The sequence below is a fragment of the Miscanthus floridulus genome, chromosome 13 (genome assembly GCF_019320115.1).
Source record: "Miscanthus floridulus cultivar M001 chromosome 13, ASM1932011v1, whole genome shotgun sequence".
NCBI lineage: Eukaryota > Viridiplantae > Streptophyta > Magnoliopsida > Poales > Poaceae > Miscanthus > Miscanthus floridulus.
The window spans coordinates 80368480-80384648 of NC_089592.1; the positions used below are offsets into that span (position 1 = coordinate 80368480).

Below are 16169 nucleotides of genomic sequence, written 5' to 3' on the forward strand. Positions count from 1 at the left end.
ATAGGCGGAGGTCCTCCACCTCCATGCTCCACACCGACAAAAGCTTGTTGGCATGAGCGAGTAGGTCCTTCTGCCGCTAGAGCTGGTCCTAGATGTTCCTCTCCCATCAGAGGAACACTGACTTCCTAAGGGACAGGTCTCAAGCTCCTAGATAGGTAAAACAGGGGTCATTCACTACAAGAAAACTCAGAAAAAGAAGTCACCACATAAGAAAAGAAGGCACGAACCTAGGTGACCCTAGGCAGATCGTCGGCCACCACAGACAATGCTATCCGTAGTGATCGCTCCGCCAGCTGGCGGTATTGCTCGAAGGTGTCCCAGCGCCCACCCTCGGCCACGTCCTCAAGGGTGAACAGAGGCTCCCCCTTAGGGTTGTCCTGGCTCTGCCACAGGACACGCGAGTGATCCCACCCATGGGGCTCGGGTTGTACCCACACGAGGGCAGAGCTTCCCTCGCCTGAGGACGAGCTGGCTATTGCACGGTGCCGGCCACCTTGACGTCGACCACCTCCTGCGCCCGGGAAGTATCGTCGGAGGAGATCGGATGGACCTCCGCCTCCTGGGCACTCTCCCGCAATGGCGGTAGGCCTTGGACCAGGGGCACCACCGAGGCCTCCGCAGCCTTCATCTCCACTTCCTAGGCCGCCGGCTTCGCCTGCACTCACATCGACATCCACCACCGTGGCCTCAGTGGTCCTAGGGCCTCTAGCCCTTGTCGCTGCAACCTCGGCGGTCCTGGGCACCCCAACCTCCATCGCCTCGGCCTTAGAGGCCCGGGGGCCTCGACCTCGGTTGGCCTCGGCAACTTGAGGGCGCCTCAGCCCCATCTGACTCATGAGCCTCAGCCTCGTGGGCGAAGGCGCTCCTTCCCCCCGTCTGTGTCGGGCTCGCCTCGGTAGCCCCTCCTTGGGCGACCGGCTCCTTTGGGTCGGCCCTCGCCGACGCCGCGCCACGTTGTATGGCGGCTTGTGCCTCCACCACCCAGTGGGCGGTGGAGCTAGGGCTCACGTTGAGCATCTTAAGTGGCACCAAGGTGGGCACATTCGTAGGACGCTTCTGGCTGAAGACAAGATACTTACGGGGTCAGCATGCGACCGAAGAACGAATGGAAAATACTACAGCTCTACCAAAAATATGCTTACCTCGAGCGGGGCTACAACCGCTTTGGCACGGTGACCCTCCTCTACGAAGGTGGTGGCGGCGATGAAGGCACGGCCTCTGTATCTGTCGGTGCCGGTCCCCGACGGGCCCCGTCACCCCCTCGGTCCTCTACGGGGGTAGTTGCGTCGCCCCCACCACCACCTGCTCCACCTCTACCGTCGAGCCCACCGGGCTGACGGCACGCTTTCCCAACGCCCACGCCTCAGGCGTGTCGGCCTTGGCCCCGGGGTGGGCGACCGCTGGCCCCGAGGCGTCTCCTCCTCCTTCTCAAGGGAGCGCCGGGCTGCTCGCCGACACCTCGGGCGCCATCTCCCCAACATCAGGGAGATGGTCTAGGGGACCCCGCCCCATCTCGCTCTCGTCATCTCCATCTAAAGCGTCCGTCGACAGCGACGGCGATGGAGACGCCTCCAACGGGAGACTGTCCTACCTCTACTGTCGGCGTCACTCTAGTCCCTCGCGCGCAAGGGTCTTCCTCGTACGCTTTGCCTCCTTGGTGTCCTTCCGCCTCTTCTATGCCTCGGCGTGTGCCCGGTTCACCGCCCGCCGTGCTGTGTCCTCATGAACGGGTGGCGGGGAGGCTCGCACGTCCCTCATCCCCTGTAGGAATGGCGGGCGGGCACAAATAAAACACCGAAAACAGTAAGGAACGAGGAGGCCTCGGGGGCCGCAGCAGCGCGTGACTTACTAAAGAGAAGTACCCCCACGACGGGCGCATCACGATAGGGGCTAGACCACCGCTCCTTAGCTTCCCATCCACCGTCTCCCTCACCCGACGTAGAATCTCCTCGTCAGGGAGGGTGGAGGTGAACATCTGGATGCCCTCGATCGGCTCATCTGGCCTCATCTCGAACAGGCGCCGCCACCGAGCCATCAGCAGCAGCATCCTCCGGCGATGGAAGGCCACCATGACCACAGCCGTCGTGAGGCCATAGCCGCGTAGCCTCTCTAGTCCCTCTAGGAGCGGCTGTAGCTTGGGCTGATCCTCCTTCGGGATGCCATACCTCCACTTCTCCGGACAGCTCTCCACAATCCGCCCGGTGTAGGGGGGAAGCCTGCCGTCGTCATTGCAGAGGTAGAACCAGCTGGTGTACCAGTGGCGATTGGTCGAGGCAAGCTAGGCCAGGATGTAAAGGTGCTGCCGATCCTGGCGCACTTGGAGAGTGCAGCCGCCGGCCCTCACCACCCTCCTCATGCCCATCGTGCCTGACGGCTTGGTGGTATGCCCCGCCCAGAAGAGGTAGAGCCACAACTCCCAATAGGGAGCAATCCCTAGGTACCCCCTCGCAGACGACGACAAAGATGGCCGCCTGCGCGATGGAGTTAGGGTTGAAGTTGTGGAGCTCCACACCGTAGTAGTGCGGGAGCGCCCGCATGAATCGGTTCACCGGCAAGCCGAGGCCACACTCGTGAAAAGACACGAAGCTCATGACATAGCCATTGCGGGGCCTCGGCTCCAGCTCGCCCGATGGAGCAATCCACTCCGGCCTATTGGGGTCAGTAACCGGGCGGAGAAGGCCATCGTCGACAAGCGACTGGAGCGTCTCCACGGTGACATCGGATTGATCCCAAGGGTCTGCCTCAATGACAACGGCGCCGGCCATGGGTGCGATGGAGAATACGACTACGACGGTGAGCCTCTCTCGCTCTCTCTACCTTGCCTCTCTCTCTCCTTCTCCCCAGTGCTCTCTATTCTAGCAACGGTGCAAGGGCGGCAAAGGCAAATGCAGACAAGGTAAGGAGGGGAGGGGCGAGGCTCGTTGCGTATTTATGCAGGAAGGAGGTGAAACTAGTGAGCGACGAAATCGGGAAAGTTTCCCCCAGATCCGGCATAGTTAATCCAGATCCAATTTTACCGCCCACGTACCCACCTTTCCCTCATTAATTGCATGTGAACAGTTACGTTCCATCCGCTGACACGGCGTCGCGTCCGACCGCTGCAGTGGCAGGAGCCGTTCTGCCTCCCCGAGAAAATCGCCTCAAAAGGCGCGCCTGCTGTTGTCGAACCTGATGGGAGGAGGGAATATCCCCCACCCGATTCCTTTCAGACAAAGGAACTGGGCGCCGAGCCCGCTACGGTCTAGGGGTTCGAAGGCTGGGCCCCCGAGGGTTTCGACAGCTGCCCCAGGGCAATAGAGTCAGGGACGACTACGGGCGAGCCCATATGGGGCCGAGACCCAAGCAAGCGAAACACTTGGGATGCCCTAAGTCGTGTCCGAGACCGGCAGGGAGGTCTCCGAATGGGATCCCACCGTAGGGAGGCACCGAGCCACGGGGCCCAGCGAACGGTCCCGGCACCCACTAGAGAAACCCTCTGGTACTCTTGGAGTGCGTCTCTGGACCGCTAGCCGACCCCTATCGAATGGGGCATGGGCCTCCACTCGGACTTACCCGATAACAGCTCACTAGAAGTGCCACCAGCTCGCGCCCATCGAGGGTAGCCTGGCATATTCCACCCCTCCTTCCGAACGAAAAGGTTGCACGAGGGTCGTACAAAAAGCCAGGGGAACCCCTGACGGCCCTCTCGCTCCATGCAGAGGCTAAGGGGCTCTTCCTGCAAGCTTGCCGAAGCCCCAGCGACCCTAGGCTCGCACTCGAGGGGGCTCGGCAAACAACCCCTCCTTCTGAACGAAAAGGTTGCGCGAGGGTCGTACAAAAAGCCAGGGGAACTCCTGATGGCCCTTTCGCTCCAGTGCAGAGGCTAAGGGGCTCTTCCTGCAAATATGCTGAGACCCCGTGACTCAGGCTCGCACCAGAGGGGGGCTCGGCAAACAAACCCTCATGTGCGAGGGGCGCACAAAAAGCTAGGGGAGCTCCTGATTCGCCCTCTTCGCTCCGTGCAGAGGCTCGGGGGGCTCTTCCTGCAACTTTGCCGAGGCCCAGCGACCCAGGCTCGCACTCGAGGGGGCTCGGACAAACAACCCCTCTGTCCGAATGAAAAGGATGCGCGAGGGTTCGCACAAAAAGCCAGGGGAACTCCTGACCACCCTCTCGCTCTGTGCAGAGGCTCGAGGGCTCTTCCTGCACCTAAGACGAAGACAAGCAACCTAAGCTCGCACTTGAAGACTCAGGAAAAACACGATAAAGGGCATCGAGCCCGTTACGGTCCTAGGGGTTCGAAGGCTGGGCCCCCTAGGGTTTCGACAGCCGCCCCAGGGCAGAAGAGTTAGGGACTGACTAGGGGCGAGCCCGCGCATGGCCGAGGCCCAAGCAAGCGAATCGCTCGGGACGCCCTAAGTCGTGTCCGAGACCGGCAGGGAGGTCTCCGAATGGGATCCCACCGTAGGGAGGCACCGAGCCACCAGGGCTCATCGAACGGCCCCGGCACCCACTAGAGAAACCCTCTGGTACTCTTGGAGTGCGTCTCCGGACCGACAGCCAACCCCTAGCGAACGGGGCTTGGGCCTCCACTCGGACTTACCCAATAACAGCTCACCGAGGGTGTCACTGCTCGCGCCCACCGAGGGTAGCATGGCACCCTCCACCCCTCATTCCGAATGAAAAGGATCCATGAGGGCCGTACAAAAAGCTAGGGGAACCTCTAACGGCCCTCTCGCTCTGTGTAGAGGCTAGGGGGCTCTTCCTGTAACCTTGTCGAGGCTCAACGACCCGAACTCGCACTCATAGGCCCAGCAAACACAATAAAACCCCTCTCACAACACAAGAAAAGCCCCTGGAGGAATAAATCCACTCCTCTAGGGCCTCGGGGGCTACACCCGGTGGGTGCGCTCGCGCGCACCCACCGAGGCCTCGAGTATGAAACACCATCCCGCCAGGAGCTGCTGCAAGCCGAGCCTCATCAAAACCTCAAAGAGAGCGCTCACACTCTCCCTGAGGCTCGGGGGCTACTGTCGGGTACCATGAAAAGGGGTCCCCTAAGAAACAATAGAAAAGATCGCTTAGAACCCGTCAAAATCAAAGCCAAGGGACAAACTATTAGCTAAATACTAGACATGTCCGAGGTTTAGCTAATCTCCACCTCGCTAGAGGCCTCGCACGGAAGGCCTCGGATGGCCTACCAGTTTTCCGTCTCGCTCGAGGCCTCGCGCGAAAGGTCTCGGCCGAGGAACAAATTCTCCGTCTCGCCCAAGGCCCCGCGCGTACAGCCTCGAACGAGACGTCGATTCTCCGCCTCGCTCAAGGCCGGCTCGGCAAAACAACCCCGTCGCCTCCGCCTCGACCAACTTCTCAGACAAGACGTCACGTCCGACCGGCGCGTTCGACCGCTCCCGCGATATCAGCCGAACGACGGCTCGACACTGCGGCGTGGCCAACTGGACGCCAGTCACGTCGAAGCCACGCCGTCCAGGACAGGACAGGGGTTACCGGGCACTGTGCTCGGTACTGTGCCCACGACCGGCGCCCATACTGCACTGTGCTACCTAACCCCTGCTCCAGAAATAACGCGACGTGCGGAGTCAAGTCCAGGTTACTATAGCCATGGAATTAGTGTACAGAACCAACTGCTCCCCCCACGCCTCGACAGTCTACTTTAGGGTCTCGACAACCTCGAGATTCGCGCCTGCCGAGCCCCCTACGACGGCTCGGCCTCGGCACCAACTGGGCCTCGGCTCTTCACGCAGCCAATGCACAGCAAGCAGCACATCGCTCGCCAGGCCCTGCGTCCAGCCATCACTGGAGCTCCCACGTCGCACAAGTTCGGATATGACCGACGCGTCACTCCAGCGCTTCAAGGGCAGGACCACTCTATCAACCATACCGCCATAGTAATAGGCTACAGGGCTCGGACATGCCGCCTCTGTTTGCACGGCGCCACGTAGCTAACACATGTATCACCCCTGTCCCCCTCTTCAACTATAAAAGGGAGGGATTTGGGCCGTTTCAGGGGGAGGGAGGCTCACGGGTTCACGAGGTAGACGAACACACACTCGACATTCTGTAACACGCACACTTCTCCGCCGCCTGAGATCAACATCTCAAGCAATCCATGCCGCTCCGCGCAGAGACCTAGGACTAGCTCCCTCTCTCGCCCTGTTTGTAACCCCCTACTACGAGCATTTCGGTGCAAGGAATACAAGATCGATCTCTCAGACTGGACATAGGACGCCCATTGCCTGAACCAGTATAAACCTTGTGTCTCTTTACATCACCATCCGGGATTAGGGGCACGCAGCATGTTTTTACTAGTTGGTTGAGGGCCCGCCGGTCCAAAACACCGACATTATCTTTGTCCCTAAAAGAATACAATTCTAGCACAGTATCGTGTTTTAATACCTTAGTTTTGACCAATTATACATAAAAAGTATCCATATTTATGACGTCAAATAAATACCATCAGATTAATTACGAAATGTATTTTTATAATAAATTAATTTAAAGACATAACTGTGAATATTATTCACTAGAAACTTCAAACATGAACTATTTTTCGTGGCATGTAACACATAGTTGCATTCTTTTTCGGAGTGAGGTAGTAACTTTAGCCCATGTCACATCAGATGTTTGGACACATGCATGGAGTATTAAATATAGACTAATTATGAAACTAAATGCACAGATTGAGACTAATTTGCGAGAAAATTTTTTTAAGCCTAATTAGTCTATGATTTGACAATATGGTGCTACCGTAAATATGTGCTAATGACGAATTAATTAGGCTTAATAAATTCGTCTGGTGAATTAGTGATGACTTGTGTAATTTGTTTTATTATTATTATTATTCAAATACTCGATGTGACATCTCCGTATGATGCTCGATGTGACATTCTTAGACTTTGGGGGTGTTTGGTTCTTTAGTCGCTTCTAAAATTTATGTCACATCGAATATTTAGATAATAAGGAGCATTAAATATAGATTAATTACAAAATCAATTACATAGATGGAGGCTAATTTACGAGATGAAATTTTTAAGCCTAATTAATCCGTCATTAGCACATGTTTACTGTAGCATCACGTTGTTAAATCATGGACTAATTAGGCTTAAAAGATTCGTCTCGCAAATTAGTCGCAAGTTGTGTAATTAGTTTCATAATTAGTCTATATTTAATAGTCTATACATTTGTCAAACGTTCGATGTGACAGAAAATTTTAAGAGATCCTACGTGAACCAAACAGGTCCTTCAGCAGTTGGGATTTAAACACTCGTACCTTAGCAGATTGTCAAGAACTGTACGCGAATTATGGGGCCAGCACATGGGCCTAGTTCACAACCGTTCCCCACACACACACAGCCAGCTGCCGATTCATTTCATTATTATCGTCTCAGCGCGGGGGACCACACCAGACCAGAACTAGGGGCATCATCTCCTGGATTAGCTAGGGTCAAAGGTAATGACCACTGGCCCTGAAGCTCTGTAATCTATACTACTAGCGATCCACGGAGTTAATCAAGGCCACGATGATCCGGGATTACGCTACGAAAAAAAAAATGCCTCGCCGGTCGTCGTGACTCACTGATCCTGATCCAGGCAGGCAGGCCGAGACGTGCGCGCATCAGCTGCCAGTCCAGGCCAGCCGTGGAGAAAAGAAACGAATTAATGCAGCGCACGACACGACATGGGTAAAACGGACGCCCGCGTCGCGCGCACGACCTCCTCCTCTGTCGTCGCCGGCGTCATCCCGTCTCGTGGGCTCGTGGCGTGTGCCGGCCGCGTCGGCGACCCGCCCGTCGTGCCAGCGTGTCCCCAGCCCAACCCGCGTCGAGCCGACCGTCGGTCACCAGGACTCCAGCAGTCTCTACGAGCCGTGCCTGCCGTGTGCCTCGCTCCAAATTGTGGCGGCCACGTCGTCGTTCAGGCAGGGTGCATCGCAGTCGCAACAGCCAATTTGGAACCGAAAAAAATGCGGGGGGCAACAATTCTCGCGTTCATGAACGATTACATAATATACTCCTGGACTGCAATTCGGAGCCTGTACGAACAATTCTGCCGCTGTGGGACTCTCTCGGATTTGGTCTGATTACTGATAAGCCCTGATGAGTAGTTAATTGCAACTTTCAGTGCACTCACCAATCATGCGCGGCGCAGCTACTAGAGCTAACTGATGACCAGCCAATCAGCCGTAGCTGGGTACAGACGCTGACAGGGACAGGGACAACCACTGGGAGACGCATAGCAGCATGCAAGGGCATAGCCTGAGCCCTGAGCAAGCCGATGCAAAGCAAGCATTCAGATGGAATCTGAGGGGTGAGCAGTGAGGAAGAACAGACAGCGAACCCCACCCACACCCCCACACAAAGAAGAGCAACTGCAAGTGTGCCTCGCCTCTCCTTTAATCCTTCCATCCACTTTCCTTTCCCTTTCCAGGGGACGAGACAAATCAAAGCTTCCAGGTGAATGGTGATTGTGATTCTTCCTCCTGGAGTAAGATGCCCTTGTACCAAGACAGACCGCCAGAGCTGCTGCTTCTGTGCAACAGAAAAGAATCTGATTGTTCTTTCAAAAAAAAACTGATTGTTCTTTCATCATGTACCGGAAACCTTTGATTTGTTTGTTGCAGTGACAGTTTTGTCTGCAACTGCAAGCAGCCGAGCTGAATCCAGCAGGCGTCGCACCTCCTGTTCAGACTTCAGATTGTAGACCAACCAGCGAGTTCCAATTTTTCATGGAAGTGACCATTCTGATGAGCTGGTGAGCATATGGTCAGCCAGAAACAGTACCAACTTCAAAGATCAGCAACCACAGTTCCATCTTGTTTTAGCCGGTGGTGTTTGGTTCCGGCGACTAAAATTTAGGAGGTGTGTCGGGAGGATGTTGCATGGGGTGTTCGAATACTAATTAAAAAATAAATTACATAATCCGTCAGTACTCCACGAGATGAATTTTTTAAGCCTAATTAATCCATCATTAGCACATGTTACTGTAGCAAACCTTTGTCAAATCATGGAGTAATTAGGCTTAAAAGATTCGTCTCGCGAATTAGTCGCAAACTATGCAATTAGTTTCGTAATTAGTTTATATTTAGTACTTCATGTATGTATCCAAACATTCGATGGGACAACGGCTAAAATTTAGGAGGGACATCCAAACACCCCGTCTGAATTCGCAACAGCTGTCCATAGAGGGAGAAGCAAATATTTCCCTTTCATTGTTAACTGACTTGATTCCCTGATGTAAATACTTTCTGCTTTCTTTAATAATATAATTGCAGTAGGGGCTTTTCCCCTCCTGTTTCATCAATCATAAAAAAAAGGCAGGAGACCAACGGTCAACAACTCAATAGCAAATGCCGCCTTTAAATCATGGATGGAAACAGCAGAAAAACAACTAAATTATTTGAAATTGTTTGCTGCACTGACACTCTGTTTCTCCAGAACAAAGAGCTGTGAATTGCGATGCACAAGCACAAACCATCCATTCTCATCAGTCATCATGAAACACGGTGCGGGGAGGGGGAAAACATGTCTGAGCTGGATCTATTTTTTTATGTGGGTACAAATACAAAATAGCCATCGACTAGTGGAATGCAACATGAGAACGAATCCACAGGGTAAAAACTGCCGCTTCTCCTTTGAGGAGATTGATCAGAAGACTGACGAGACGATCGCAGAGATCACGGTGAGCGCGACGCTGCCGCGGATCCCAGCCTGAAGCTTGAAGCCGCTGCCGGCGGTGCTGTCGCTCGCCCGGTTAGCTGATGGCGTGACTGCAGGAGAAGAGTGACGACGGTTGCTAGTTAGCTGAGTACCAGTGGGTTATTGGTATTGGGTGAGACGAAGGGCTCAGAGTTGAGAGCACTCACTCTTGGAGGCGTTGGCGAAGAGGGCGTAGTCCGGCGAGCCCGGTTTCAGGTTCAGCAGGTCTATAGTACACAGGGGAGAGCATCATCAGGCATCAGGAAATATTAACCGAAAACATATACTCTCCCAGATCGAATCAACTTCTAGAGTTATCTTAAGTTAAGAGTAATTTAAATTTAAATAAATTTATAGAAAATAAAAAAACACCTATATATTTTTAGTATCACTAGATAGATGCCGTCATAGATGTTGTTACCTTTTCTATCAAGTTAGCTAAACTTAGATGGTTTAACTTAAAGTGATTCTAGAAATTAATTTATATTGGGACCATAGTAAGATTACAAAACATCTGAAATTTTTTAATGCCTAACTATGCTAACAAAAATATCAATTTTTTCTTTTTTAACAAAAAAAATGACACTGAACAAAGGTCTGGTCTTAGACAGTAGGAAGTTTGGAGCATGGGGGGCTGGCACATGGACATGGAGATCAGATCCACCCAAAGCCGGCCCAATTATAGAACACAGCCCATTTTGCCACCATGGTTTGATGATTTTTAAGTACTATAGTAGTGTTGACACAACTTAGTACTGTAGAAGAAGAAGAACTATAATTTTTAAGTATATGTTTGCAGCAAATCATAAGGACACCCTGATTCCCTGAGATATTCTGTTTTCCCCAAAATTCGCCACCAAAGTCGTTTCCCGTTTGCATAATCATGTTACTGAGTGCAAGTCTATCAGCCGGGGTGAAATCAGAGCTAGCAAATCACCAATTTGGAGCACCAGCAGAATAAATACGTATTATGATTAAGAAAGAAAACATGTGGAAACTGAGGACCTTGCATGGTCAGGACAAATCCTATTCTCAGTAAGAAGGAGAGGCGCTAGTACTCACTGATGCAGAGCGAGACGTTGGCGTTGGGGAGGTTGCAAGCGGCGGGGAGCGCGATGAGGCGGTCGAAGCGCAGGCCGAGCGACTGCACTTGGTTGCGCCCCGTGTGCACCTGCTGGATGATGTAGCAGAGGCACTCCGGGCGCGCCTTCTCCGTGTCGCCGGCGTCGCCGCAGCAGGTGGATGAGGGCGACGCCGCGTGGCCCGTCGCGTAGTCCATGCAGTCCGTCAGCTTCCCAAAGTCCCCCTGGCACTTGCTCTGCAGCGGGTCCGCCGCCGGCGGCGACGACTGCGCCGCCGACAGCGCGGCCGCCGCGCAGCACCACGCAGCCAGCAGGCACCACCGCCACTGCCTCCTGCTGGCCATGCTGCTGGCTGGTCCTCCTCCTCTGACGACCGACCTGCTGGCGCCTACGCCGAGGGCAGTGCGAAGGGTACGGTGGCCGGCCGGTCGTCGGTGACCGCTGGCTTTTGCTTGGGTGCTAGCTCGTGCCAGATGAGGATGAGGAAGAGGAGGAGGAGGGAAATGGAAATGAGGGCGGCGTGTGCGGCCGGCGTTTATAGGCAGGCCGGGGCGGCACGACGGGAGGCGGGCGCGCATTGAAGCCGGGGCGGTGAGCGTTGGATGACGCGCATTGAATTGAAGCGCGGGAAGAGCAGTACAGTTGCACCACGTAGGTATCAGCCGCAGCGACGCGCGGTACAAGCGTACGCCTGCTACCAGCGACCAGCGACGACGTGTTCCTCCCCTCCCCCTCCTCATCTGCCGCTGCTCTGATCGTTGCAGATAGCGCCGTTACTCATGCGAATCGCGTTGCTCCTGTCCTTCCTTCCCAGCGCCAGCCGTTGCTCGCCTCGCGCTGCAGCCTGCTTGCTTTACACTCGTCTGCGGCGCTGACCGCTGATGAAGCGGGGGCGAAGCTTCAAGCCTGCTTGCGCCTTGAATGCGATGCAGATGTGGGCGGCGGGCGGCGACGGTGCTCGGTGCATGGCTATCCATCATCCTCGTTGCACGGGGCGGCACTCGGCAGCCGGCCATTTCGGCGTGCGCGCGGGTGGCGTCGGCCCGCACGGCACGCGGCGCCGTTGCGTCGGCGCGTTAGTTTTTCCTGTCCTGGGGGACCTTCCGACGAGCTGCTCGTTCCGTTGAGAGCCAGCCAGCCAGGCTCGTGGTGGGCACGGCCAGGCCACCGCCGAATCTCCAAGGAGACTGTTCAGCCACGTTCGTTCGTCTTCCTGATCCTGCCTGCCTGCCAGACGGTCCTACTGAGCTGCCATGCCAAGTCCTGCCCTTCCCCAGCTGCCAATTGTGCGCCATTGATTACGCTTACGCCGCCTGCTACCGGTGCTCGAGCTTGACGCGGACTTTGGTGCCTGCCCTGCCGGTACATGTACATGCTCCACGCTGCAAGTCCTACTGGTTCACACGTTGCTGTCCACCAATTCATTCCCTCCCTCATCGACCCGTGTTGTTCTACTGGTAGTCTAGATGCAAGCTAAGCTCACGTACGCCCTGCACCAAACAGCGGCACGGCACTTAAACCGGTCCACGGTACAGGGCGCCGTCGCTGTCGTCCCAGATGGAGGCGCTCCATCTCCATCGCTTCACTATGTTCATGCCAGTGGCTCCTCAATCTTTGCTTTACACTTGCACAGCGAAGTGATGCTTCTGTGAACACCTGCTCTGACCTGACAACGAATGTTACCAGAACGAACCAAACCATGAGACCCAGGAGGCGCATGCGGCCTTCCACACGCGGAACAGGCAGCTGACGAACGCTGCGGGCAACCCGATCAGTAACTGAATTCAGGCACGGTGGTTGGGCGCTGATGGATTGGCGAGATTGGTTGGGCAGGGCCAGCCCTCGCCTCAACACGACACACATGACACATGTGGTGTGGTCGTGTCCACACTACACACTTCCATCTAGAGAGCCGGCAGCTGAGGCTGGCGATTCTCCTCGCCGTCTTCAATTCCGCCTTGTTCGGCTGGAGGCCCAGCCATTTATTATCCTTGGCAAAACCCGGGGCCCGGGGGCCGTTCAATCTACGGCAACTCAATCAGTTGTGTGGTACACCGGCACAGAAAATCTCTATCCTGTACAGACAGCCTTGTTACTGGGTGAAAAAAAATGTGAGGCAAAATGAAGGCTAAATTGAAGGTTTAAACTCGAAGAGTTCTCATCTGTGGAATCACAAAAGATTACATGTAACTGAAGTCCACAAACAAGCAGTATTAGCTGATCTAGCAACCATTCGATTACAGGTGTAACGGTTATGTCGGTATGATCATGGTGGCTACAAGGGGGAGTTGGCTACCTGTAGAGTCTTAAACCCTAGACGTTCCCAGCTTGCGCTCGAAGAGCCGGCGCAGGAGATAGACTTGGATGACGCTGGCGGCGATCAGTGCCGCTGACTCCAAGAGTGCCTTATGGACTGCCCTCCTGCTCATGTTTTCGTTCACTGCGACACACAAGGAGGGATGGTTAGCTCACAGATCGTGGGATGATACCAGCTTGGCAAAGTTTAATAGCAGCTTAGATAAAGCCAAGGTTAAAATGTAATGAGGCAATTCACTGCCTAGGAGGAAGCATGAGAACAGATACTGAAGCTAGGGGCATCGAAAAATTACAAGCAAAACAGAACACAGGAGAAACTATAATGTCCTTACCAGGTCCCACAAAGCATGAGACTTTGTTTAGCTCACCACAACAGAAATTCAGTACAGCTTTGCCTTAATTCCTATATAAATTCAATCTAGATATTTTCAAACTTATTACTCCTGTTAAGCTATTCTTTCATGATATTAATGTCATTTGTTAATCAAACCTGCCCAGAAACCACCAAGAAATATTGTGCATATGACTCCTCATGATATTAAGTTAGTACAAAATTAAACAAGACAGGGGGTGCAAGGTGAAAAACACTGAAAATAGTATTTTTAAGGAGGAGGTAAAGGGGGGATACTTACATATTGCTTGACGGTCAGTTTGGGCCTCTAGCCAGTGCTGTTCGAACTGAATATTGTAAAGTGCCTCGTCTAACTTGGCTATTTGCTCGAAAAGTGGTGCAAAATGCTCTGCATCACATCCAAAAAACAGAAATTGAGTGCTACGTTTTTGCTAACCAAAGTTAATAGAACTTTAGAAATCCTTCTTCTTACCATCTTTGGCATGCTGCTCGAAATATGAAAAATGGCCAACATGCACATCAAAGTCTATAGTTTCATGGTACGGGGATTTATTCGTGAAGCAGAAGCGATGGACGCCTCTCTTCTGAACTATGAACTCAAACTTATCACTAGTCTTATCTCGAGAATCACGGACTTGAGCGCCATTAGGATCCTTAACCTGTCATTAGTCAAGATGGTGTCACAGTTGGAATGTTAGGTAAAACAAAAAAAAAATCTATATCCAGGAAAGATTCCACAGTTCTTGTGTTAATGAGCCAAACAAGCACCAAACAAGACTAGTTAACAAGCTTTTTAAGTCAAAGTGTCTGATCCATCAAAACTTTGTTGTGGCAAAAGAAAGTAAGGATAGGAGTTGAAAATTCGGTTCAATTAACAGAGCAACAGGAGTTCAAAGTTGAAACTGTCACCAGCCAACTAATTTCTTGACGATAGGTCCACAATGATCTTCTTAAGGACCCATTAGTTATCAAAGATTAACAGTAAAAAGGAACAAATACAATTAGAGGATATCTTTTTTACATTGTACAAATTGAATAGCTTACATATACATAATTCAAACCCTTAAATTTCAGATTCTGCTATCTATCAATAAAAAAAGATGCAACAAACAGCTTTAGTTAAGGCTATTAAGTTCCACAGTTCATGGCATATGCTTAAAGCCCCACACCACATTGCTTCATCCGATAATCGGACTGTAGAGATATAATCCCCGTCCGATCAATGGGGCATTCTAACGTTTATTTCTTTCACATCCATAATCTATGATGCAACCCCTTTAAATAGTAGCAAAGGTGCATATGTAATTTTGTTGAATTATTACTTCATCACTTCATCGTTGTACCCTAGTAGTTGTTTAGTGCTGGTGAAAGGTGAATTAGGCTTTAGATTCCCCAGTAATAAACTAATAATACTATTTTTGGTGGTATTTTATATGACTTTATTTAATTTATATTGATGCTTTTGTTTTTCCTTTTGTTCGAGGCTCATGTTGGATTGCATCTCTAGCCTACCGCAACTTGCTTGAGACTAGAAGGTTTTGTTGTTTCTGTTGTACAAGTGACTGCAAGCATGCATGGCAGCTTCCAAGTTCCAACAAATCCTATAAACCATAAGTTGCCAACACACATACTGAAATAAAACAACAGACAGCGAAAACTTAAAGGGTAGGGTAACACATAATTTGAACTGCTAAAGTAACTCGGTTCTGAACGACAATGCAATATATTATGACACACTACAAGCATCTTGTCATCATGAGTTCATGACAGTTGTAATAACTATATTATAGCTTCAGAGATGCAGCAGCAGACAGAATTTGCCGACTACTGCCGAACACAAATAGGCTCGAACGGATTCAAGTAGTCGCTTACCACAAGATCGACGCCTTCCTCGCTGTAATGCCACGGGGTGTCAGCCTTGATGACGACGAAGGAGACATGGACAGTATCCCCCTCGTACTCCACGTTATGCGAGAAGCACTCTTCCCTGTCGATCACGAAGCGGATGCCCTCGGCGGGGCGCAAGAGCAGCAGCACGGCGCAGAGCACCGATAAACAGCACGCCGTTCTCCAGCTCAGCCCCTCCATGGCGTGCTCTGCTGCCACTGCCAGAAAACGACTACTGATTCCACGAGCCTCCCTGCAGAGACGAATCCCCAAGCTGTCAGCAGGGCCATAGGAACAGATCAGGTGGATCAGGGGCGTAAACACGGTTCGGAAGGGCTGAATCAGGGAGGAACGGGAAAAGGGGGGCACGCGGCTTGCCCGGTAAAGCACCGCAGCCGCCGCCGTAGGGGGGAGACTCTGCTGGATGGAGTTCGCTCCCACCCCGCGACTCCAGGCTCCGATCGGGCTGGCAGCGAGTACCGGAGCGAGATCTGACCGGGGCCGCATGCCCTATGGATGCAATCGCCGATCGGGAGAGGGCGAGTTGGACGGGGAGGAAGAGGCGCGGAGACTAGTTACCTGCTGCTGCTCGGATCTGGAGAGGTCGCCGCTCGCCTCCGGCGATCTGGGCGGCGCTTCCCCCCCGCCTCGGTGGAGGAAGCAATCGATCGAGAGAGGAGGAGAGAAGTCACGAAGCAAGAAAGAAGGAAGAAACAGAAACTCTTTTTCCATCGTTCGACGCGATGGGCCGTGTGGGCCGCTTGGGGCGGAAATCGGTATAGAATCGGCGGAGGCGATGATGGGCTATTTACCCCTCTCCGTCTCTGGCTTTGGCAA

General features: G+C 52.9%; 2 protein-coding genes across 2 annotated transcripts; both read right to left on the minus strand.

Annotated features, from left to right (window-relative positions):
• Positions 1 to 9369: 9369 nt before the first annotated feature.
• On the minus strand, positions 9370 to 11492 carry LOC136499243 (non-specific lipid transfer protein GPI-anchored 1-like). The gene is made up of 3 exons (XM_066494955.1): positions 10758 to 11492; positions 9863 to 9922; positions 9370 to 9766 (listed from the first exon to the last, which is right to left on the minus strand). Exons 1-3 carry the CDS (start codon positions 11353 to 11355, stop codon positions 9645 to 9647), a joined length of 780 nt encoding a protein of 259 aa, XP_066351052.1. The 5' UTR covers positions 11356 to 11492; the 3' UTR covers positions 9370 to 9644.
• Positions 11493 to 12889: 1397 nt separating this feature from the next.
• LOC136499244 (transmembrane emp24 domain-containing protein p24beta2-like) lies at positions 12890 to 16041 on the minus strand. Its single transcript, XM_066494956.1, has 5 exons — positions 15912 to 16041; positions 15318 to 15585; positions 13918 to 14104; positions 13726 to 13833; positions 12890 to 13217 (listed from the first exon to the last, which is right to left on the minus strand). The coding sequence occupies exons 2-5, from the start codon at positions 15531 to 15533 to the stop codon at positions 13084 to 13086; spliced, it is 645 nt and encodes a 214-aa protein (XP_066351053.1). The 5' UTR covers positions 15534 to 15585; positions 15912 to 16041; the 3' UTR covers positions 12890 to 13083.
• Positions 16042 to 16169: the final 128 nt, after the last annotated feature.

What these genes read in the sequence shown, in the direction of transcription:
- LOC136499244 (XM_066494956.1), bottom strand. Translation starts at nt 15,533, where the DNA reads ATGGAGGGGCTGAGCTGGAGAACGGCGTGCTGTTTATCGGTGCTCTGC. An exon ending in CGAGCAGCATGCCAAAGATG is followed by an intron (nt 13,834 to 13,917) that starts GTAAGAAGAAGG and finishes GATGTGATGCAG; the next exon opens with AGCATTTTGCACCACTTTTC. An exon ending in AACTGACCGTCAAGCAATAT is followed by an intron (nt 13,218 to 13,725) that starts GTAAGTATCCCC and finishes TGTGTGTCGCAG; the next exon opens with TGAACGAAAACATGAGCAGG.
- LOC136499243 (XM_066494955.1), bottom strand. Translation starts at nt 11,355, where the DNA reads ATGCGCGCCCGCCTCCCGTCGTGCCGCCCCGGCCTGCCTATAAACGCC. An exon ending in CAACGTCTCGCTCTGCATCA is followed by an intron (nt 9,923 to 10,757) that starts GTGAGTACTAGC and finishes TGTGTACTATAG; the next exon opens with ACCTGCTGAACCTGAAACCG. An exon ending in CTTCGCCAACGCCTCCAAGA is followed by an intron (nt 9,767 to 9,862) that starts GTGAGTGCTCTC and finishes CTTCTCCTGCAG; the next exon opens with TCACGCCATCAGCTAACCGG.